The sequence below is a fragment of the Patiria miniata genome, unplaced genomic scaffold, assembly GCF_015706575.1.
Source record: "Patiria miniata isolate m_02_andy unplaced genomic scaffold, ASM1570657v1 HiC_scaffold_5, whole genome shotgun sequence".
Lineage (NCBI taxonomy): Eukaryota > Metazoa > Echinodermata > Asteroidea > Valvatida > Asterinidae > Patiria > Patiria miniata.
The window spans coordinates 30,962,772-30,987,716 of NW_024037072.1; the positions used below are offsets into that span (position 1 = coordinate 30,962,772).

Sequence of the window (24,945 nt, forward strand, 5' to 3'; positions counted from 1 at the left end):
GTTGTCATTTCGAGCCAGCCAGTGATTCTCGCCGTTTCACAGACAAGTCCGGTCGCAGAAATATTGACACTTGTAAACTTGAGTGACTGAAAGCGAACGTTTTGAATTGTCCGCTCATCATGGCGTTTATGTCCGGATTGTTTGTCATTGAGGTTGCCATTTTATCGATGAGGGCTCTCTCTGAGTCAGATTTCTGCCCCTCTCGGTCCCGTGTCAAACCCTCTTGCCCGCCAGAGTGGCAATTGTGGGGGAGCGCGTGCTATCGCCTCACTTCCTCAAAGTATAATTGGGATGACGCCATGACAGCTTGCCAAGACGTGGGAGGCAAGATGGCCGCTCCTCGCTCGCTCGAGGAACTGAACTTCATGGTAGAACTGGTACGAAAGGTGGACAGTCCATACTACCGGACCTGGATTGCTTGCAATGACAGAGATGTTGAAGGAACTTGGGAGTGTGACGGTCAGGAAGGAGGCGAGCCCTTCCTGAAATGGAATTATGGGGAACCAAATGATAATGGCAATCAAGATTGTGTTCAAATATCCGCATTTCATTATGACGGGATGGATGATGCAGGCTGTGGGAAGCTGTTCAGGGCCTTTTGTGTTCGTCAGGCAGCTTGCACTCATCTCATAACCCAACCCCGTCAATACTGCGTCTCTACCGACACTCACGGCCGCATTCTCAACTCAACCTGCCTCCTCGACCACAGCATCCGAGAGTTTATCAGCAAGGGCGTGGTCGCCTGTGGCTCACCCTGCGCCCAGGAGCCCGGATGCCGCTCTTTCAACATCAAGAAAACCGAAGACGGAAAGAAAATATGCCAGGTGAACAACAGCACAGAAGACTTATTATTTCTGTCCTATGTACTCAGAAGAAATGTGCTCTGACTAGTCATTACAATAATAGAACAATTTCAGAGATGCACTCTACGAACTTGTGAATTCGGACTTGGTCTTAGATGATGAAACATTCGCGAGACACTTGTCCTTAATATTTAGATCACGTGGCAACTATTTCATTTTCTTTCGTTCTGAAGAGAAACAAAAGCTTTGGATGTACTTTGAAGTAAGGAAGATGAATGTTTTGCTCTTTTGCGAACAAGAAAAGGATTAGATTAAAAACATTTTGAACTGATGAAAATCGTTTGATTTTTGTTCACAGATTACATAACAATTTGAAACGCTAATGCATTGTACATTCGCAAGTAGTGCTAGTTTTTGCAATGTTTGTATTTGTCAAAACAGCAACAAAAATATAAAATCGATTTTATCGCTGATTTAATATATCTTAAATTATTACCGTCGTCATTTTCTTCACTGACCAAAAAAGTAATTCGATATTACTTATGACGTGTGTCATAAAACAGTCCTTTCAATGTGGCTGCCCCTATGCTTTTAAAAACTGAATTTCATCAGTTTTGGAGCGAATCAGAATTTCTCAAGTTGTTCGATATGTACAAATCACATTTTTTTTTGAAAATTTCAAATCGCTGGCACGATAACATGAACACATTTAATTCGTTCGATTTTACATAAGTTTGCAGAACGATGAATCTGTACCGTGTTGCTTTATCAAATCCAGTATGTCGAATAAATTAATTATTGGTGTTGTAGGTAAAGGACAAACTACTCTCATTAATTTTTCATTCTTTGTGATACCTTTGTTAGGATTTTATAGCAACTTAATTTTAAGCAATCTAACTAGATATAATGGTGACGGGGGAGGGCGTGGTCAGGTGATCTGCACGTGACGTGATGGCATGACCCGACGTGCACGGATCTCGAATTGTAAAGCCATGCTGTGTATGGACACATGAAATAGGCCGGTTCTTTTGACAAGGGCGGATCAAGAACCACATTTTCCGTGGGGGGGGAGGGGGGCTGGCGAGCTGGATGTTTCTTAATTTATAAATAGTCCTGAAGCCCATCGCCATTTTGAAAACGGTGTCAGTCTACTCTCAATTGCAAAATAGAGTGCTTTAAGGGCCCCAATTTCATACAAATTTCTCAGAAATACAAGCTCATGGTCCTGTGCACCGCTACCACCCTTATTTTTTACAAACCCTCGAGTTCATGGTCCACAATATTCTCAAATACTGAAGAATTTGAAGGTATGCATATCCGGATTTGGCCGGCGTGGCAACTTCGGGCCGATTTACTGGCCTGCACCCTTTAAAGGAGCGAAGTCTTGAAAAATTCCCCCAAACCATTTGTGCGGCATGAGGAAGGATGGATAACTTATATTTCATCAAAAAATTGGGAGAAAGAAAATCTCTGAGTTCGATATCTGGCCTGAAAACAAGCCCTCTGTTTGCGGCTGCCTTGCTGTAGGGCGCCACCAATGTGAGTAAATCATGCAGTTCTAGCTCCTTCCAACTCCCAAATAACCCCCCCCCCCTTTCGCCAAAAAGTGTTGTAATTGGATGATGGTCTATCGGCCCCTTTCAGATTAGGGAGCATTTGTTGCGGAACCGCCATTGTTGACCCCTTTGTAACGCTGCCCCATCCCCCAGGTCACGCCCCCTGAACAAAACACTGTCGTGGCATATAAAGCGCATGCGCACCGCCATATTGACAAAGAACTCTTTAAGAGTGCAGACCAGTAAATAAACTGCCATAGACCCCAATGATAAATGCCCCCACTTCAGAAACTCAGAAAAAATTCTCGCAACTCTCCAAGTTGTTCGAGACACACATCAAATTAAAGCTTATTCCGTCATCTTTCATTTTCTTTTCAATATTGAAGATGAGGTAAGGACAACGTATTATAAATTGAAAATAGAATACGGGATGGGACAAATATCTTAGTTTTCTAAGAATGCCAAGTTTGCGAGATAATGATTTTCTGACAATGATTTCTCCACGTTAAATTATTATCAATAATGACACCCAAACATTTACAGGAATCAAGCCACAGGTCTAACTGTTACCAGACAGGTTCCGAGTGATACTGTAGACCCTCACTCTCCAACCTCGTTCCCCATGGGTACGATCTTGCTACGCCATGTTGTTTCCCGTCATGCCTTGCGCGATCTTAACCCCTGGAATTGTGTAATTTAAATGTGTCAAAATATGGCACATTATAATTAGGCTGCAGTTTACCGTTTTACGTGCCTACGCCATCTTTAAATGTTAAAAGTTGTGATTTTGAAGAATCAATCCTTTCAAACATAACGTTTTGACGTTGCGTTATTTAGCAAAGATTTGTATTAAATGTACGTACCACTGATTATAAAGAAATGGATAGCTAATAAAGAGCCGCACAATAAATGAATTTGACGCCATATTGGTGAGACCGGCTGGTGATCTACAAAACACAAGTTGCCGTCTTTATAGACAGCATGATTTCATTTGTAACGTCGCGGTTGACTTGACATTTATTTTGGCCACCACCACTGACCAACTGACCAAGGTTTACTATAATTTTTCTAACGTCGTGGTTACATTTATAATGCCGCAAATCACTTTTTCGGCGTTTTTGAAATAATAATCACTACGGAAATGTGTCCCTTTTAGAACATCATAATATGTGTACGTGACCAAAATGCGCGTCAACTGTTGATACAACGCGCGCGTATTTACGCGTAGAACGTTCGTATTATACGCGGCCATCTTCGTGAGACCGGGGGCGAATCGGTCAATATGCAAAGTCTACTGTGTGAATGTTGTATGCATATACCGCTATCCAGTCTATATATAGAGATCAGTGATTGACACCCGTGCAGCTCAGATGCCCATTTTGTTATAATATGACTTCACACCTTTTTTTGTTCCCCTTTTCTTTCCCCCTTTTTTCTTTTCCAGTGGGGGGGGGGGGGGGGGGGGGGGGACCCCTGCCCCATCCTGGCGACGCCCATGCAAACGGTGTATCAAAATGAAGCTCACGAAATTCCCAAAAGGTCTATATGAATGACGTCAATGAGTGTGCGCTTTCTTTTTTGCGGTGTTTAGTTCGTCCATATAGCCAAAACCTATTGTTGAGGCCAGTCTTCTGCGCGCTTCTGGTTTGCGTACTGCGCGCACTTACGCGTTCTTAATCAGTTTCAAATGTTACGCGTGGCAACTACTTGTTTTCAGTTCGTTCGCCACGGCCAGCTAGACAACAATTTTCTTTTACCGTTCTCTATTGTTCTCTCTCATTTTCATGGAGTTGTTCATTTTCTAAGTTGAATCTACATGTACATCTGTGATGCCTGTTCTGAGGTATGTAATGACACCTGCAGTATGAACAATAAACCAACTGTTAATCATATAGACAGGTTTCTAGCATCGATAATTCTAGAAACTATAGGTCCGATTGAGATCGCGTTATAGGAAATCGGCGGCCTGTGGCAAAATGTGGGGAAATAGAATTTGAACCCTACATTTTAGTAAAAGAAAATTGATTATGAACTGTAGATCTACTGAATGTGCTACCCAGTTTCTTCGTGAACATTTGTAGAGTGTAGCTATAGAACTTTGAAGTAGAATTACTGCGGGTTCCCTGTATTTCTTCACCCGTACCGGACAATTTCGGGCATCGATAAATCGTCTTGCCTTGATGATGTCGCCATAGAGGGCGCTATATATTTACCTACCGGTTTTATGATGCCGTAATATCATTTCTGTTATATTTCACGTCGGAGAACATCAAAGAATGATGGATGCCAAAGATAGTGTTTCTCAAATTTCACCCATGAGTAACCGAACATCAAGTACAGTTCATGTGAAAGCAGCCGCAAAACGAGCTGAACTGTTATGTAGGCAACGTCTACTGACAAAGAAACAAGAATTAGAATCTAGACATCTTGCTGTGCAACAAGCTAGGCAACAGGAAGAATTTAGACTGCAGAGAGAAAAGGAAAACTTCGACCTGCAGGTAGAAATAGAAGTTTCTGAAGCCAGCATTAGTGCTATAGAGCAATATGAAGATGAGTTTGATCAGAAAATCAGATTCAAGTTGCCCGACGAAATTCCTCATCCGGCGGCATGTGCAAGTTCTGTGTTGGGTGATAGAATTGAAGCTGGAGCATCTGAAAGGGTCTCTTCAAATGAAGAGCCCAACAAGATTGAAAATCCTTGGTCGATACCGCAAGACTTTCAAGGTAAAGTAGATGAAGTCGAAAACCGGATGCCAGAATTGACTCCGCAGGTGAATATAGGCCAGCTACACAAAGATTGTGCTCAGCTGGATCACCATGATGTGCCTGAGCCAACTACAGCACAACGGTATCAACCACATCTGCAGCCCATTTCCGATATCGGTGAGCTGACGCAACTTTTGAATAAGCAACAAGTTAGAGCTGCGTTACCAGCACAACAGATAGAAATCTTCAATGGCGATACACTGAAGTACACAAGATTCATCAAGTCCTTTGAGTTCGGTGTCGAAGACAAGACCACAGACGGTAGAGATAGACTGAATTATCTTTGCCAATATACCTCCGGAGAGCCCAACACTCTGGTAAGCAGTTGTTTACATTACCATGATGCTGAAGAGGGCTACAGCAAGGCTAAAGAGTTGCTAGCCAAAAGATACGGCAACAGTCACAAGATTGCTCAGGCGGTTTTAAACAAAGCCAATAATTGGCCTGACATCAGAGCAGAAGATGCTACCGGCCTGAATAAGTTTTCGATATTCTTATCGGAGTGCAAGAACATGACAAGTTCTGTCAGCGCTCTCAGTGAATTAAACCACACCCAGAGCATCCAGATGTTGGTCGAGAAACTTCCGTACAGACTGCGCAGCATGTGGAGAAACAAAGTGTATGAAGTGGAAGAAGAGAAAAAGAGATGCATTGTCCTTGACGATCTGGTGAGTTTTGTAGATCGACACTCTCAGATACTCTCCAACCCAACGTTTGGAAGGCTACGTGAGACTCCCCACCTAGGCAAGAATAACATTGGAGAGAAGAACAAAAGAGTTCAAGTCAAGAAAGAGGCATTTGGCACCGCTGTGAATAGCCATGCAGAGAAAGCAAGGCAGAAGAAGTCTTGTCAATTCTGTGGCGGTAACTCCCATCACGCTACATTAGAATGCATGAAATTCGCGCAGCTGAGTTGGAAGGACAAGTCGTCATTCTGTTTCAAACACGGATTGTGTTTTGGCTGCCTGGGGGTCGGTCATACGAAATCAAGCTGTAAACAGAGAGAGTTAAGTAAATGCAGCAAATGTCCAGGCAACCATCCAACAGTTCTGCATAATGATGAGAAAATCACTAAGACGTCCCACCTAGCGCAGAACTCTCAGACCCAAGTCACAACGGGGTGTGCGGGTGTACTAGGGGCTGGGGCGAATTTGCACGCATCTGGCAGTCCTCGAATGGCTATCGTACCCGTCTTAGTAAAGGCATCTTCGAGTCATGAATGCATTGCCACGTACGCATTTCTAGACAACGGATGTGGAGCAGTTTTCGCAGACAGCGAGATTTGCAGAGCACTGAAGGTGAGAACAAGGAAGAGAAGTATAATACTGAAAACCTTGAATTCAGAAGAAGTTGTCGACTCTGCTATCGTGATAGATAGACTCCAGTTGGGAGGGATGATAGAGGAGAACAGCTTCATCGACCTACCTGATGTGTATGTCAAGAATGACATTCCTGTGTCGCCAGAAGACATGGTAACGAAAGATGATCTGCAGGAATGGACCCACCTGTCACACATACAACTACCACAACTGTGCAGCCCAGCGATTCCAAGGGTAACCCTAATCATAGGTATGAACGTACCAGCTGCTACAACACCAATTGAGGTCATCAGAGGCGACTCGGGAGATCCTTATGGTGTTAAGACCCCTGTGGGATGGGTCATCTATGGAGTGCCCGGCAGACCCAAATCCCAACTTGATGCGAACTACATCAACGTACTAGATGGCTTGACCAACCTGGAAAATCAATACAAACACTACATGAACTTAGACTTCAATGAAAGGTTGGGCGAAAGCCAAGATGAAAGTGCACTGTCAAGGGAAGACATGCGCTTCTTAGACATTGTCAAAGAAACTACAGAGTTTCAAGGCGGTCACTATCAGATGGCACTACCACTACAGCGACCCACAGTAAGAATGCCTGACAACCGCTCGCTGGCAGAGAAGAGAGCTGTTCAACTGAAGCGGAAGTTCGATAAGAACCAAGAGTTCAAAGAGAAATATGTGCAAGCTATGGAAGATACCATAGGCAAGGGTTATGTTGAAAAGGTTCCCGACAGCCAGAAGTTCAGAAGTGATGGTAAAGTCTGGTTCATCCCACATCACGGTGTTTACCAAGTTCAGAAGCAGAAGATGAGAGTGGTGTACGACTGCGCCGCAGAGTATGGTGGTGTTTCCCTGAACCGACAGCTGTTACAAGGGCCAGACATGACCAATGGTCTCACAGGTGTGCTGATGAGATTCAGACAAGAACCAGTTGCCGTCAAAGCTGACATAGAGGCAATGTTCTACCAAGTGAGGGTGAGATCGGAAGATAGAGATCTCCTAAGATTCCTATGGTGGCCAGGTGGAGATCTGAGTCGTGAATTAGAAGAGTATAGAATGACAGTGCACGTCTTTGGTGCAGCATCGTCTCCCAGCTGTGCCAATTATGCACTACGTAGGACAGCTACAGACAACGAACAGCGCTATCGCTCGGAAGTTACGAATGCTGTCGGGAAGAATTTCTACGTCGATGACTTTTGCAAGTCAGTACCAGATAAAGAAGAGGCCAAGGTCATCTCGAGGGAAGTGACAGACCTGTTAGCTGAGGGTGGATTCAGACTCACCAAGTGGGTCAGCAATCAGCGAGAAGTCTTACGGTCGATTCCTAGGGAAGAATGGTCTAAGGAGGTAAAAGGCCTGCAGATTGATCAAGATGTTCTTCCACCAGAGAAAACTCTTGGAGTCTTGTGGTGTATGGAGAGCGACACCTTCGGCTTCGAGATCAATGTGAAAGTTCGTGAACCCACACGTCGTGGTATACTATCCATTGTGAGTTCAGTTTATGATCCGTTGGGAATGGTCAGTGCTGCCATTATGCCTGCCAAGTTGCTGCTTCAGGATCTATGCAGATTGAAGTTGAACTGGGATGAGAAGATTCCTCAAGAACACCTGCACAAATGGAACCTTTGGCTGATGGACCTACCCAAACTAGAATGCATCTCAGTAGATAGATGCTTCAAGCCTGAAGGCTTTCAGGATCCTGTTAGTGTGCAGATCCATCACTTTGCCGATGCCAGTGAGAAAGGGTATGGCGTCGTCAGCTACCTGAGACTACAGAACAGATATGGAGATGTTCATTGCTCCTTTGTTACATCCAAATCAAGAGTGACCCCGTTGAAGCAGCAATCCATACCCAGACTTGAACTTACAGCAGCCACTGTAGCAGTGAGAGTACACAACTCGATAGTTAGAGAGCTGGAGATCCCTGTTGACCAGACTTTCTTCTGGACAGACAGTATGACCGTCATCAAGTATATCTGCAATGAGACGACAAGGTTCAAGTCTTTCGTGGCTAATCGACTTACTGTGATAAGGGACAGTTCTCATCCATGTCAGTGGAAGTATGTGAGATCAGAACAGAATCCAGCAGACGACTGTTCAAGGGGACTTCCCATCGACAAGTTCATTGCCAATAGGAGATGGTTCCGAGGACCAGAGTTTCTCTGGCATGCAGAAGCAGATTGGCCTTCAACTTGCGTGACCGAGGAGCCAGAAGTAGATCGGGACCCAGAAGTAAAGCGTGTCATGGCGGCAGTTCCGATTGAAAATCTGCTGAGTCGGTCAAATGCAGTTAAGAAGCTGATAGAATACTACTCAGATTGGAATCGTCTGAGGAGAGCTGCAGCATGGTGGCTACGGTTAAAGAGAATCCTGAGAAAGAGAAGCAAAGAAGAATTCAAACATGACGCTGTGAACAACCTCACATTGGAAGAAATAGAAGAAGCTGAAGTGAGTATCTTGAGATGGGTTCAACATGAGGCATTTCCTCACCAGATAAAGAGGCTTCAAGAAATGAATGATGGCCCTCAAGATCTCACAAGGGAATCTCCAAAACAGCAGAAAGTGGATAAGCTGTTAGACCAGTTAGACCCAGTGATGCACAAGAGCTTGATGAGGGTCGGCGGTAGGTTACAAGCCGCTCAACTCCCAGAGGAAGCCAAGCATCAGATAATCCTGCCACAAAGGTGCCACGTGACAGACCTGATTATGCAACATACACACCAAAAGATTCACCACCAAGGCAGAAATCATGTACTTGCAGAGCTGCGCCGGAGATATTGGATTTTGAAGGCAGGAGTGGTTTTGAAGAGTGTGTTGAAGAGGTGCGTGATTTGCAAGAAAGTCCAAGCTAAATTGGGTCAGCAGAAGATGGCAAACTTACCCGCTAACAGGCTGCTATCTGAGAAGCCAGCCTTCACTAGCACCGGAATAGATTACTTTGGCCCCTTCAATATCAAGCAGGGCCGCAACATAAAGAAGCGGTATGGAGTAGTATTTACCTGCTCGACCAGCCGAGCAGTTCACATTGAGATTGCAGAGAGCCTAGACACAAGCTCGTGCATAAATGCAGTGAGACGCTTCATTGCCAGAAGAGGAAATATAAAAGAGTTGATTTCCGACAATGGTACCAACCTCGTGGGTGCTCATGCAGAGTTGAAAAAGGCGATGAGCGAGTGGAATCATGAAACTCTCGAGAAATTCACAACTGATCGTGGTATCACCTGGAAGTTCAACCCGCCAGCAGCTTCACACTTTGGCGGCATCTGGGAACGCCAAATCCGTACCATTCGGAAGATACTACAAGCCATGTTGAATGAGCAGCATATGAGAGTGTGTAGAGATGATCAGGAACAGCTCAGGACCTTGATGTGTGAAGTTGAGTACACAATTAACAGTAGACCGTTAACCCATGCGTCTGATGATCCTAAGGATTTGAACGCCATCACTCCCAATGATTTGCTCTTGCTGAGACCGAGCAGTCTATACGTCGCACCACCTGGTGTTTTCTCAGAGAAAGATCAGTATGCGAAGAGGCGATGGCGCCAAATGCAGTATTTGGCAGATCTGTTCTGGAAGCGATGGTCTAGAGAATACCTGATGGATCTTCAACAGCGCCAAAAATGGTTGTACCCTCAGAGGAACCTACACCCTGGTGATGTGGTGTTAGTTGCTGACAATCAAGCACCGCGCAGTTCGTGGCCCCTTGGATTAGTGGAAAAAACCTATCCTGACAAGAATGGATTGATCAGGAGTGCTGAGGTAAAAACAAGAACGGCTCTTCTGGTGAGACCGGTCACGAAGCTTTGCCTTCTCCTTGAGCAAGAAACTTCAGTTCTGAAGGATCACAATGAGCCATTGTGTAATGCACAACAGTTATAGACACTTTGAAGAGACGAGTCCCCGGCGTCTAAACTGGGACACCTAACTGCAGGGTTTACCCTAGAGTTGGGATGGGTTGCTGGGAACCCAAGTCAGATTAAAAGCAAGACTGACTTTAAGGGTCCTTTCAAGCTGTTGCTTAAGGATACCAACCAGACAGTGGATCTTCACAAGGGAGACCTTCAATGTTCTACAGCCATCATTTCACCTGGAACACCTGTCAGTTCGATGCAGTGAGATTTAGTCTTCGCGGATGGAGCTGCAGGTTCTGAAGCCAAATTCTACTTGAAATCATCGCAAGACGATTCCGGACATTCGACGAACTGTACTCATCCTAATGGAAGTCTCCGTGAATGTTATGTCTTTTAAAGTAATTTAAGAATGTTCAGCATACGCTGTACAGTTATACTCTACTTGTTGAAAAGACATTGTTCTACTTAGTACAAGTGTTTGCCTTTTTCCAAGTTGTTAGATGTGTCCTTTTTGTTTTGATGAAATCTCACTTTCTTAAAGCTTTTCTTGTGAAGCATGCAAAGACTGATGTTATGATAACTTATAAACTTGTTTGATGAGTCTTTATTCTTATTGTTACAGGGATGCATGAATAGACACCATTTGCTGGAGTTACACCTGTGTGCACTCTGTATTCAGTGCTTCGGTTGACAAGCATCTAGTATTCTACAGGTTTCTCTTTAAAGCAGAAACGATTGCTGCAACTAGTTCTATTTTTAAAGTGTGTTTAAATTAGTGCCTGAGTCTTTTATAGTTTTCATGATTTGAGGTAATTGTATGTTCGTTACATAACAATTAAGGGGCTGGAATGTTGAGGCCAGTCTTCTGCGCGCTTCTGGTTTGCGTACTGCGCGCACTTACGCGTTCTTAATCAGTTTCAAATGTTACGCGTGGCAACTACTTGTTTTCAGTTCGTTCGCCACGGCCAGCTAGACAACAATTTTCTTTTACCGTTCTCTATTGTTCTCTCTCATTTTCATGGAGTTGTTCATTTTCTAAGTTGAATCTACATGTACATCTGTGATGCCTGTTCTGAGGTATGTAATGACACCTGCAGTATGAACAATAAACCAACTGTTAATCATATAGACAGGTTTCTAGCATCGATAATTCTAGAAACTATAGGTCCGATTGAGATCGCGTTATAGGAAATCGGCGGCCTGTGGCAAAATGTGGGGAAATAGAATTTGAACCCTACACCTATGGACCAAGCAATCATCCACGTTTGCCCGCCCAATAAGACAAATGTTTTTCACAAGAACTGTTAAGGTAGCCGAATGGCCTGGTGGTTAAATTCGACGTCCATGGATAGCGGGGGCCCTGGTTCGAAATCAAATCCCCATGATGTACGTGTAGGCAACATTTTCAAAATGGTCATTGGCTTCAGGACTCTACTCAAGTTTAGGGGTGATCCTCTTTGGATGGAATTTCCTCCCAAAAGTCATTTCTTATCCCACAAAACTTAAACAGAAAAAGAAAGATGATGAAAGAAGCTTTAATTTGATGTGTATCCAAATACCTTGGAGAGTTATGAGTATTTTTCATAATTGTCCGTCGGAACTGGGCGTAATACAATGCAATAATCATTGAGGTCTATGGCAGTAAACTGGTCTGCAACGTAAATTTATAAATTTATTAGTGTTCCACAAAGTACCCCCTCTGTTGACCATGTACAAAATTCACAGGATCCTAGCCTGGTACCGTAACCCTGAAGCCTAACGTACATGTCTTTTAAAGGGTAGTAGATCAGATACCAAACGTTATATTTTCAGTAGCAAAAATTGAGGGGCGAAACAACACAAGTTTTTCCAAGACAGGCACAAATGATTCTTAAACAACCATCGAATTTCTGATTTAGTGCATATTTACACAGCATACAACACCCACTTCCCGCAAGTGTCTTAGAGCAGTTTTTCAGAACGCACGGGCTTCAAGGAATGACGCTATTTTGAATGAGCGACAATGCACGATGCTTATGAAGAAAAACCAATTTTGGAAAAACTTCCTTTGCAGATTGAGTCCATAGCTTGTCATGGTGAGTTCGTTATCATGTTCATGTGCCTTGTAATTTGTATGATGTGCTGTTTATTGCAGTGGTGGAAAGAAATGAATGACGTTTAAATCATCATCATTGTCATAGGTGCTTGCGTTTTGGAGATACTACAATGACAATTTAAACACGTTGTTAAACGTGTTAAATGTCACAATTCATTGAAAACATTCTGTCATTTTTAGTGTCAACTTATTCACTGTGGCTATGGTTACCCACTGTATAGACCCACTAGTGTGGCCGTCGGTATGCTGTGCTGAACCTAAGGCCACACACCGTGGTCCGCGCACTACTGAGGACGTTTTCATAAAATTTGCAGGGAATTTCTTACATATGGTATTCTACGATGTCCCATCTATCACTTCTGGGACGCTTAGGTGTAATGATGTTCAATTTTCCGAGATATTCTTGAATCTTTCTGGAGCCCATATGCACTCGTGAAACGTCCGGTGATGGCAGCCATTTTGAATGTGACAAGAGATGACCTCAAGCTGTGACGTCGCGAGTTGCAAATGCGACGGCTGTTTCCTGTACCATGCATTTATCGTCTGGGGGCCACGTTCACTGATCTCTATTCAGGATCTACGGCACAGGAAACAGCCGTCGCATTTGCAACTCGCGCCCTCGCTCGACAAGCAATTTGCATAAACGCGACGTCACAGCTTGAGGTCATCTCTTGTCACATTCAAAATGGCTGCCATCACCGGACGTTTCACGAGTGCATATGGGCTCCAGAAAGATTCAAGAATATCTCAGAAAATTGAACATCATTACACCTAAGCATCCCAGAAGTGATAGATGGGACATCGTAGAATACAACCATATGTAAGAAATTCCCTGCAAATTTTATGAAAACGTCCTCAGTAGTGCGCGGACCACGGTGTGTGGCCTTAGGTTCAGCGCAGCATACCGACGGCCACACTAGTGGGGCTACCCACTGTATTATACGGCTATTGTTATTTAAATGTCTGGTTCCCTTACGTAATAGTATTCAACGTCACGATCTTTGGCTGTTAGAACCAGACTGCACCAGCCAAATGTTCTCGGACTTTATTTCACTTTTTTAAAAATATTCTCCAAAACCACTGATTTCAATTGGAGAAAATGAAACTTACAAGTAACATTAAAATAAAAAGGACAATTTGATTAAAAACCTGAAACTTGAGGAATCTATTAAAAAAAGGCATGAACCAGAGCAAGAACAACTGATCATACTGATGTCACACTTCGGTACTCTATACGATGTCAACAACATAACAAATGTTTAGTCCAGAAACCTTCAGTGTACAGTGGGAGTGCTTGTACAAGAGCCAAAAAAGTCTGGACCCAATATACACTGCCTTTGATTAACCCTAACTCCCTGGGCCTTTTTGCTAGGATGTAGCCTCAATCCTGCAAAATCCTCCAACTGGCCTCATGGAAAAAAAGCATATAGCCTCAATCCTGCAAATTCCTCCATTATTTCTTGAATATGGTCCATGGAGGGGTGACCACTGCCTGAATCCTGCAAAATCCTGCGGCAGTGACTGTCAATATGTTGAGGCTTGGCCAGTGACATCCTGGAGCAGTGTGGGGGATTTCAAGCATATTCCAGGCCTATATTTATGCATGGCTGAGCAAAAACAACACAAGGTCCGGCCCAAGACCTTGAGAAAGTGCATCCTACAAAATCAGTAAAGCACTTTTGCCATGTAACCTCAATCCTCCAAATTCCACCACTTTGGCAAAGAAGATTTTGAAGGATTCAGGGTGGTTAGGGTTAAAGGCTATGGTGAGGCTTGCTCTGATTGGCTCATACCGGGATTGGCTGCGCCGGTTTTCTTGCAGTAAACGTTAGTTTGCTGGAGGGATCAAAGACGACCAAAACATGGTCATCATGCAGTACACATAAAAAAATGGACTTTCTTGGCCTAGCAGTGGGCACTTCATTTCAGAAACTCATATTTATCAAGGATATCTTGTTATGTGTCATGCAACTAAACTCTTTGTAAACCAATTAAGGCTCTCGTAACTATAGCCACGTCATTGATTTTATCCATACAGGGGACCAGTTACTGGTTGGGACCAAGCAGGGTCACCTATTGGTCTACAGTGTTACAGGAGGAATGGGTAAGTTCAGGCACAGTCAAACTTTAACTGACACATGCACAAAAATGCGGTAAAAGTGTACTTAAGGACCTCTCTATTTCTCTAGTTTACCAGTTCACGTCGGATGTCGTGTATGCTCGAATAGGTTTTGCGGTATTTGGAACGGATGATGGATAAACACGCAACGAGGTGGGAAATGTCTGTCAGCAACCCGCTCGCAGCGAGCGAGGCTAGAAATATCAGGGTGTGCTACCCGCAGATGACGGCCTGAACCCGTCTGGCATTGAGGTTTGTGAAACCAATCCCGCGGCATGCGCAGGCCTGGGTCCGGTCATGTCAAAATAATCCCGGCGCAAACTGGTTAAAAACAGCTTTATCACTCCAAAATGAATCTGCGACCTCAGGCAATCTTCCTCTCCCCTAGTTTCCAGATTTTCAAAAAAACCCAATGACTTAACTATCCATTTTTGCAAGTTGATGTCGTGGGAAAACCACGCAGTTTTTTTTCTCAGCAAAAGCATCATAGCTGGCACACTCGCCATATTAATTTTTGTGTTGTGTTTTGTCGTCATTTTCATCGTTTTATCCCAATTTCCCTCTACATTGTAAAAGGCGGGTTCATAGTTTATGCGAATGCGAATGTCACGAAGCATTCGCTGCAAAGTTCGCCAGAGTTGAAATGTGTTCAACTTTTGCAAATTTGCAGCGCGAAAACATGCCATGACATCAGAAATTCGCGTTTGTGTTTTATTTCGTGCTGAGTATGAACCGGCCTTTAATCCATAACCCTGCCCTCATTCTGTAACATTCCTGTTGCTTTTCAATATCACCAGGCATGCCAGGTTCAAAAGGTAAGTCCAGTGACAAGTCCAATGACATAAAATTGGAATTTAGTTTTCTTACAGAAAAGGGGTCCCGAAGTACACTTTTACCAAAAATGCAATTTAGGTACCAAATTTGATTTTCCCTGCTCATGGCATATTTCTGTGTGAATGTGGGTAATCATAATTATGTTTTTGCAAGTTTTGAGACAGTACTTGGACTCCGTGCACAAACAGTAGATGATGCTTTGTGGCCACATTCAAGCACCCCGGTTGGAGGAACACACCGCGTGCGCACACTCTTGTTTTACTATACTCCCGAGGACAATGCTTTGTGTTTCCCTTTGTCCCTGTAATATAACACTCTCCCATAGACTAAGCACACAAACCTACTAAAGAGGACCGTTCTGAACAGAAGACCCAGAGGACCGAAAGGATCTGTTGTTCTCCCTTTGTGTGTCGGTTCTCGGGGGTTATGCACATTCGATTTTTTTCTGAACGTGTGCAAACCCATAACATTTTTGCGTGGGCGTCAGGCGTCGGCAGCAAAACGTTTGAATGTCGCTGCCACTTGTCTCCCTTAAACTCTCCCTTTGTAACCGTTGAGGGGGTAGTTGTGCGCAGACCCCATCCACTAAATTAGCACTGTGATTAAAATCCCTGCTTAACCCTAACCATCCCAACTCCATCAAAATCCATCCCCCATTTTGGTGGATTTTAGGGGAGTTGGTCCAGGAGGCCTGACGTGACTAAATATTGATGGAGTATGATGGACTTGGGCCTAATGGCCTGAAGCAGTGCTAGGGGTATCTGATTGATTTTGCCTAGCTTCCTGTACTGCTATTGTGATGAAAGCCACGTGTAGCAAGTCCATGAATGTCAACCAGTGCGTCAGTGGTGGATTTCATTATCATGTTCAGTTTTGTATTGGACGCACAGTGATTGATGGATTTTGATGGACTTGGTCCAGTTCCTAGTAAAAGACGCTAGGGAGTTGTAGTAGAGTATATCATTTGCAGTTATCCAAAAGTAAATGACGAAATTATTGTCGAAAAGCATACCGGTACTTGGTTTAAAGATAGTAATGGCACTAAACTCCCTGTGAAATTATTCCTTTTGGCATATTGTCATTTTGAAGAAAACAATAAAAGAAGGCCATTTCCAAAGATGGAAAGCAGTTGGTTTGTAATTCGGCGAATCCGTGAATGGGTGCGCACGCAAGTGTTGACGCGATGCACACATGCGTGTGGTTGCTATCATTTGTCGATTCAGTGCTTGACATCGCATAGCTGCAATTGGCTGAATGAGAGCGTGTCCCGGACGCTGATTTCCGGCGCAATTCAAAACGTGACTCTGCAACTTTTGAATAGAAACCGAGATCCCAGAATATTGTTTTCTCAGAATAAACAGCATTCACTGAGGTAAAACTTCATAAGTCTAGTTGTTAAGCACCCATCTTTAGATTTTGAGCACTATTGTTGCTTCATATAAAAAAATTGCACATATGACAAATCATCTACCCTACCTTTAATAAAAATTGTATAGCAAAAATTAGATTGCTCTACATGTGTGAGTTGTTTTATATATTATGGCATGTCTGGGGTGTTCTCGTCTCTGTATTTTTTTTCCATAATTTTTTTTTTTTTTTAGTGGCACTATGAAACAGGTATTTTTAAATTGAACTGCTGACTTTTTCATGTAGGATTAGATTAGAGCGATCAAATAAGACATCTCAGAATAAAATGTGTCATTGTCTTCCTGTGTAGTGGTAGACTTTGGAACTTCATGCTGGGTTTATTTTTGCTGAAAATTTCAAAATTTTCAAAAGGGACAATTTCCAGCCGACTTCTGATATACAGCCAAACGCCACAAATACTGATTCCCAAGAGTCATATTTCAACAGTATTTCAACGATATTTCTTGACGAAACCTCATACAGTGAATGTTTCAATACTTCGGGGTGTGCATTGTACAACAAATTGGCCATTTACAATGGCTCACACAATGATCAGCACACGGTCCGCCTCCACAGACTACATGGACTTTGTGTGTATACAAAAGGCACAAGGGATTAGCATGTTTAGACGTCGCCCTGAGGCGAGTCAAGGCAATCTTACTGACGTTTTAACCTGTCAGCCGTGCCTGTGTATAAAAACAGCCAGTGCAGGTTATCACGGCCTCCGGCGCGAACTGGTTAAGAAGTTTCCTGAAAAAAAAATCACATGAAACTGAAAGAAAATTTAGTATACATGCAAGTGAAATTGAAAGAAAATTGTGGTGCTAGTGATGATGGATGTAATTTAATCAGATTTAGATTAATATACATAGTTAAATGTTCAACAAAATTCAACATTCCTACATGCACAGAAATCTGACTTTGACAACATACGGTATGTATTTTTGCAGGCATAATAGAGAAACCAGATTATAATCACTTCAAATCAAACAGTTATTGCACCACAACGTATTTCCTGTGCGTCTATGATTATGACACCGCTATTGCATCCACATACCGGTACATCAGCATGGGGACAGGAAGCTGATTCATCGTGTATTGTGACTGATGTTTCATATTCGAGAGGTCTCTGTCATTCTATATTTGTTTAAATAAAAAAAAAACCACAAGCCTCACAAATCTGCTACTAGGGCACACAAAATTCTCTTCAGTTGATTCAGAATTAGTGTAAATACTGGAAATCTTTTCATGCATCTGATGTGCACAATGGGCCGGATTAAGCCTGCAGTCATTACGACAGTTCCGGATCATCGACAGTTCTGTATAACTTGATTAAATACAAATTAATTCAACTGTAACCAAACTTTTTTCTCTAGATTTTGTTTCGCCAGTTTGAAGGTCTATCATTTTGCAATTGACGGGGAAAAGACATTTTGGAAATTGTTCAAACATTACCCAAGTTCCAGTTTGGCGAAATATCCGCTTGTTTTGTAACTGGCAAAGATCTAGTTTCCTGAGGAACGTAGTCAACATTTATCGGATTTTGACATTTGAATTAAATGAATTTCCGTATTTGCCGTAATATGACAGTTAAAGAATGGTTATCGATATAACAAGAATAACATTGTATCACTGAGGAAGTTTCTCTTCAATGGACTATTGTTATCCCTCTGGCTGTAAGCCGGAGGGAGATATTGCGATAGCTTATTCCTTCAGTCTGTTTGTATGTCTGTCTGTATGTGTGTTATGTTTTGGTGAGGTTAACTCTTGTCAGCACGATAACTTGAGAAATACTTTACTTAGGAACTTGAAATTTGGTTTGTTGGTTGTTCGTGGTAGTCTTAAGAAGCCTATTGCTTTTGAAGCCGACAGGTCAAAGGTCAAGGTCACTTGCTAAAACAATACAAATGTTGTCAGCGCGATAACTTGAGAAATACCTTACTTAGGAGCTTCAGATTTGGTTTGTGGGTTGCTCTCGGTAGGCTTATCAAGCCTATTGCTTTTGGGGCCGACAGGTCAAAGGTCAAGGTCACTTTTGCTAAAACAATAGAAATTTTCCATTTTGGTTAGGCAAACTGCCAGCATGCCAGGGGGATCGCGCAAGTTTCACTTGCAGTATTTTTCTATTTTGTCAGTGTGCAAGGCCCCCCCCCCAAAAAAAAGTTGTATTTCTCGTTATAATGTTTTGCACATTTACTCTGAGTTATAACATGAGTCTCACGCCAATCACTCATTTCGGATCACTGTTTTTTATACTACAGGCATCCAGAATTACAAGGTAGACTTGCTCAAGTCTTTCAAGTCGTTCTCCAAAAGGCCCATTCTACAGCTAGCATGCATACCAGAGCTGCAGATCCTGGTCAGCCTGTCTGGTAAGTTACAAGCGTGAAATTTGTCAGGATTTTTTCCCGATTTCATTATTTATAAAAATCCTTTTGAAATCTAAAATTTTTGAAATTTTACCATAAAGGTCTCTTTACCCGTAAAGGTTCCTCAATTCTCCAAAATCCACGAGGCAGTTTTGGAGGATTCTGGAGGATTGGGGCTGAATGGCAAACAAGTTTTGGTTGATTGTAGAGGATGCATTGCGTCAAGTGCGTAGGCTGTACCCGGCATTGTTTATGTTCAGCCATGCATAATTGAGCCCTGCATTATGCTCGATATCATCCACACTGCTTCTGAATGTTATCGGCACTGCCTCATTTAACCCATTAACAGTGATTGTTGAAGGATTTGAAGGATTGAGGCAATGGTCACCCCTCCACTGAACATATTCAAGAAATAACGGATGATTAAGGAGGATTGAGGCTTAATCCATTTTGACATGGTGGCAATTGGAAGTTTTTGCAGGATTGAGGATGGTTCCGAGCTAAAAAGGCCAAGGGGGTTAGGGTTAAGGGATGCCTTTAGGCATAATACAAACATTACCATAGACCCTACATTGCTCTGGGGCCCTGGTCGACCCCAAACCCTCTGAGAACCCGCTGACTATTAGTTCCTGCATTTTTAATTTCCCCAATCTCACCTCTGTCGTCAGTTTGATTCTGTGCATGTCTTGGGTTGGAGACTGACTTGAATACATTAACACAAAATGCAATCATATTTGTCAATCTTTTATATATATTATTGGCCCTTTTTGGACAACTTTCACGAGAACTTATGGAAATAGTTTGAAGAAGAATTATTTTGTATTCGGCTAACACAATTAGGTGTTGCTTTTCACCAGTTTAACCCTAACCCCTAGGCCCTTTTTGCTAGGAACCATCCTCAGTCCTCCAAAGTCCTCCAAAATGTTGCACTTAGGTTCAAATCAAGGATACCCACTGCCTCAATCCTTCCAAATTCCTCCAACAACCCTGCCTCTCAACATGCATTCAGCCTTAACCCTGCAAGATCCTCCTCGTCTTCAAACACCATTCATCCTCAATCCTCCAAAATCAACTGACACTGAATGTCCATGTGCCCTCAATCCTCCACAATCCTCCATAATTGCATGTTGCATTCACCGTCAATCCTCCAAAATTCTCCAAAAATGCCCGGAGGACTTTGTAGGATTGAGGAAGTTTAGGGTTTATCTTGGTTTGGACTCGAACCCACGACCTCCTGCTTACTAGTGCAGACGTCTTACCATTCGACCACCGAGCTTGCCAGGTTGGTTGGCAGGTTCGAATCTAATGTGCATGTAACACCGGGTACTGCAATCAATCTCACTTTTGCATGAGATAATTATTTACATCTCAGAGATGTATGGTTTTACCACAGGACAAGCTATTATTTTCCTGCAATGTCAGTATTCAAATGCGGCTAGGACAAGTGATGATCGCAATTATGAGTTCATCGTTCTAAAGCTTACCCGTGAGTAAATGCAGCGATTTCAATAATGTTGCTTTGCTATGAGTAGATATAGTGCACAAATGTTTTGCCTCATTGTAATGATTTTATTTTGGCCACCCCGCCTCTGTCATTATAAATACAGATGCCGTCATCAATGTGCATGACCTGAACCAGTTTTCACAGATCACCAGTATAGCCAAAACCAAAGGAGCCACTCTCTTTGCCATTGACCTTCAGGTTGGTGTAATAAATGCAGACTTTCTGGATTTTTCTTTTTCTTCCAACTTTCTTTCATAGAGTTAGATTTGCTTAAAGGGAAAATACAACATTTGCAAACATCAAAAAATAAAACTACCAAATCATTTTGAAATACCTTGCTGGACAGTTAGTGAATGACAGTGTAAAGCATCCTGTAAAATCATGGCACCTGGTATACTGTCATTTTCAAGAAAAGTGGTATTTTTTTTATCAATTTCCAATGCTGATCGGCCGATCAGCGTTGGAAAAAAATGGCTTTTTTCAAATACTGGCCCCAATTGACCATCGCACTTGTTTGCAATCGATTACACACCTATGAACGGGTACAAGCCAGCTAGACTGGTTCCCTGACCTTACAATTCCCCAATGTATGTAAACTGCTCTTTTTCTTCTTAAATGGAGTCAGGGAACCAGACTACAGGAAAAAGATTTGTTTTTCTTGGTTTTTATAGCATTTTTGAACCCAAAACCTCAAAAAAGTCAGTGTAACTATATTTGCTATATATTTCCAACCCCCCAATTCCTGAAAATTACAGCAAAAGCATATGATGTATATTCCCTTTAAGCCCCGTTCTCATTGAACTTATTTGGGTTAACCTACAGCGGCTTTCCTGTAGAATAACAAAATTAAGTCCAGTGTGGACAGATGGTAAACTGACATCCCTGTCAACTTTAATTATCGTGACCATGATAAAAAGCTACCAGGCCGAAAGTGGTCACGTAAGATTTCCCTGCAGCCACGGTAAGTTATCAGGGAGGCTGAAATGTCCAATGGGAACAGCCCCACGCTGTAAAGTTACCGCACCAATGCTGTAAAAACACTTCCCACTTCCTGTATTATGTCACTCCACAGCGAACGACGTAAGCATCCACGCGAAAATGAAAAGATTCCCGGTCACATTATTGTGTAACGGGCGATCGTGTATAGTGGGTCTTTCTTTCGTTTTATAAATTAAGATATTTGTATCACTCTAAAATGACTCCTGCAACCATAGGTATTCTTCTTTTAATTCTGATGACCCTATATCTTAAATTTTTAGCAGTACCCGGGTTGTTTCGGCTAATTTCTTACGCACTTTTCAGTTTATCAACTTGATGTTATGCGAACCAACGCAGCATCGGTTTCGCGATGCCAATTGCTTTTTTTTTTGTGTTTTGTTTTGTCATCCTCATTGTCGTTCTACACAAAAATTTCCCTGAACAAAATCAATATACAACACTTCATGGTTTTAAATATTGCTAGTATAGTTGCTGAGTCCCATTACCTAAAAGTGGATCTTTCATTCTCTCATAGGAACGGGGCGTACAAAACTCGGTCAATAAAACAAATGTTTTTTGTCTGTTGGCTTGAAATCATGGCAGATTTGATCAATTTTGTGCAAATTAGATAGGGTTAGATATCAGTGAAAATGGTTAGATGTCAGTATCCACTAAGCTGAATCTTCTGCAGGTTAGTTATTATGCACCCTACTTAAGATGTTGAGCAAATTTGCAGAGTTGTAATGACTCGAGTCCATGACTCGACTCGAGTCCGACTTGAGTCACAATTTTTTGTGACTCGACTCGACTTGAGTCCCTAAGGGTAAATGACTAGACTCGACTCGAGTCACTTTGAGCAAATGACTCGACTCGACTCGAGTCCCTCATCAGAAGACTCGACTCGACTCGGGCGAAGGCTAATAAGACTCGAGTCCCAAAAATAAAGAAACAACTTTGCGAAAAGTATTTGCAATGACTTACAGTGCAAAATTTATGCACACTTCGCTTTGCGAATTAGTCATGTATAAATTTACAACGTGTTACAGACTCCCACCTCATGGTTCTAGAACGCACAAAATACTATCCATGAACCAGATTTTGAAACACATTTTCTAATTTGCTATTTCATCATTGGCTTTAGGCGATTTCTTATAACGCTCCTGGATTCGTACGCTGGCTAAACTTATGGCCTCCTTTTATAAATTTTGGTATGTAGTGTTCAAATATTCGTGACTCGAATTGACTCGAGCTAAATATTTGACTCGACTCGACTCGACTCGACCTTTGGACCTAATGACTCGACTCGAGTCACTTCTTTAAAATGATTTACTCGACTTGAGTCACTTCTTTAAAATGACTCGACTCGACTCGAGTCACAAAAATCAGTGACTCGTTACAACTCTGCAAATTGGTCACTTCAAATAAAAAAGTGTTGAAGCTGCCTTGATAAGATACTGGTGCGATCTAATCGTTCCTTCCCTTCTGTAGAAACTCACAACAGAGAGTGGCAGTTCCACTTATAATCTACGCCTGTGTGTTGCCGTCAAAAGGAAGTTGCAGCTCTTCTATTGGAGAAACAGATCCTTTGAAGAGGTCAAGGTAAGGTGCTGTGGACTGATTGACTACTTTCCAGAGCCCCTGTGGGAGAGGCACACCGTGTGTGCTTACTGGTTCACGTGTGTATCTGCTCCGTTCACAAGTACCCCCTCACCGGCAAAGAAGGTACAGTTGGGGGTGACAGACCGACGTCATCTTGCCTGACTGTAATTTATTTGCCGCGAAGCGCGGCCACTGCGTGTACGTAGTACAAATCCCCTAGTGTACGTGCGTCACACACAACGAACAGTGCGCGTCAACCAGCGAAATATCCCACCCATGGGACGTCGTTGCTAGGTAAAAGGGCGCCCTCTTTCGTTGGCGCACGGTGCCCATAGCATAAAGTAATAATAATAATGTGGTGCTTACATGTATATAGCGCTTTATATCTAGAAGGTTAAAAAGCGCTTCACAATTATTACCCCTGTTCATCAGGAATGAGACCATTTTTGTGCAGCAGCTCGAGATCAGTGCAATTTGGTCTCTACCTTCACAGGTACCCATTTATACTCCTGGGTGAAGAGAGGCAATTGTAGTAAAGTGTCTTGCCCAAGAACACAAGCACCATGTTCCTTGTCAGGGTTCGAACCGACGTAGCACGGCACATGAGTCGAACAAAAAAAGCATTTGAGTTAATTGTGACAATAATTGAGGAAAAAACGTGTGCTTAACTTCAACTGTTTCAAAAACCGGTAGATTCCCCTTTTTCAGTTCAAACAACAATGGTTTACTTTTGCTTTGGTCTAGTAAAAGTACTTGTCATTTGGTAACTTTTTTTTAACTTCATGTTCAAATTTTTTAGATAACCTTAAATTCATGCCTTGAATGAAGAGAGCATTGTATTGTACCTAGTTATACGGGTTGGCCCAAAACGAATGGAACTGCATACTTTTACTACCTTAAACTCAAACCACCTGTACCAATGGATGGAGAATCTTTTTATTATCTTTTTATTTTATTTGATTCGTTCCAGTAGTTCTTGCTGCAGAGCCTATTTTGTGAAGCACACATCTTTATTACATAACAATTAATCACTCTATCCAGTTAAGTCAAATTCGCGGGCACGGTTTAGTAAGTCATCGGGACAAAGTGACTCCCGACAAAAATACGCTCTAGAACAAAAACTACTGAACCGAATCGGGCAATCTTGGTATCATTTTTCGTATTACAGAATTCCCCATGCATTGGTATAGGTTGATTGAGTCTCGGGTTAGCAGAAGTTCGCCGTTCTGGTTTTTTTTGCCACCTTGTATGCAAGTCAGAACTCAGCGCAGTGGGCACATGTGTAATGCAGTATTTATAACTCTACTGAACTTGAATTGTTTGGGGTCCATTGTAGGCTGAACTTGGTGTTCCTGATGTCCCCAAGGTCATGGCATGGTGCGGTAGCTCCTTGTGTGTCGGCTTCAAGAGGGATTACTTCATTATCAAGGTAAAGTGGACAGAACTGAGCAATCATGTCATTCAGGTCAATAGCATTTCCCAGGAATTCACAAGACTGTGCAACATTTGCTCCAAAAATTCCACCAGGGGTGTGCATCGGAGTCGGGTAACCGAGTACCTGACCGCTGGTGTCAGGAACCGGTTTCAGATTATGGGATTGGGTACCCGTAATTTGCAAATTACTTAGCAACTTCTCTGGCAATGAAAAAGAAAATGTTTGAATGCCATTTTTGGGGAATTTTCAAAATGAAAACCAGGCTACAAGGAAACCAAAACAGATTTCACATTTATCTGCTTTT

At 42.6% G+C, this 24,945-nt stretch overlaps 3 protein-coding genes across 3 annotated transcripts in view; all 3 read left to right on the plus strand.

Moving 5' to 3' along the window:
- Nucleotides 1–23: 23 nt before the first annotated feature.
- LOC119741369 (CD209 antigen-like protein D) lies at nucleotides 24–887 on the plus strand. Its single transcript, XM_038217121.1, has one exon. It carries the CDS (start codon nucleotides 120–122, stop codon nucleotides 885–887), a length of 768 nt encoding a protein of 255 aa, XP_038073049.1. The 5' UTR covers nucleotides 24–119.
- A 3,751-nt stretch (nucleotides 888–4,638) lies between these two features.
- Nucleotides 4,639–10,329, plus strand: LOC119741370. The gene has a single exon (XM_038217122.1). The coding sequence runs from the start codon at nucleotides 4,639–4,641 to the stop codon at nucleotides 10,327–10,329; it is 5,691 nt and encodes a 1,896-aa protein (XP_038073050.1).
- A 1,770-nt stretch (nucleotides 10,330–12,099) lies between these two features.
- Nucleotides 12,100–24,945, plus strand: part of LOC119741810 (vam6/Vps39-like protein) — a 66,660-nt gene continuing 53,814 nt past the window's right edge. Inside the window, exons 1-6 of the mRNA XM_038217709.1 lie at nucleotides 12,100–12,376; nucleotides 14,435–14,500; nucleotides 19,018–19,128; nucleotides 20,733–20,827; nucleotides 23,096–23,206; nucleotides 24,543–24,635. Of these exons, the coding sequence (XP_038073637.1) occupies nucleotides 12,304–12,376; nucleotides 14,435–14,500; nucleotides 19,018–19,128; nucleotides 20,733–20,827; nucleotides 23,096–23,206; nucleotides 24,543–24,635 (549 nt within the window). The 5' untranslated portion in view covers nucleotides 12,100–12,303. The remainder of the gene's footprint in view (nucleotides 12,377–14,434; nucleotides 14,501–19,017; nucleotides 19,129–20,732; nucleotides 20,828–23,095; nucleotides 23,207–24,542; nucleotides 24,636–24,945) is intronic.

What these genes read in the sequence shown, in the direction of transcription:
- LOC119741369 (XM_038217121.1), top strand. Translation starts at nt 120, where the DNA reads ATGGCGTTTATGTCCGGATTGTTTGTCATTGAGGTTGCCATTTTATCG.
- LOC119741370 (XM_038217122.1), top strand. Translation starts at nt 4,639, where the DNA reads ATGGATGCCAAAGATAGTGTTTCTCAAATTTCACCCATGAGTAACCGA.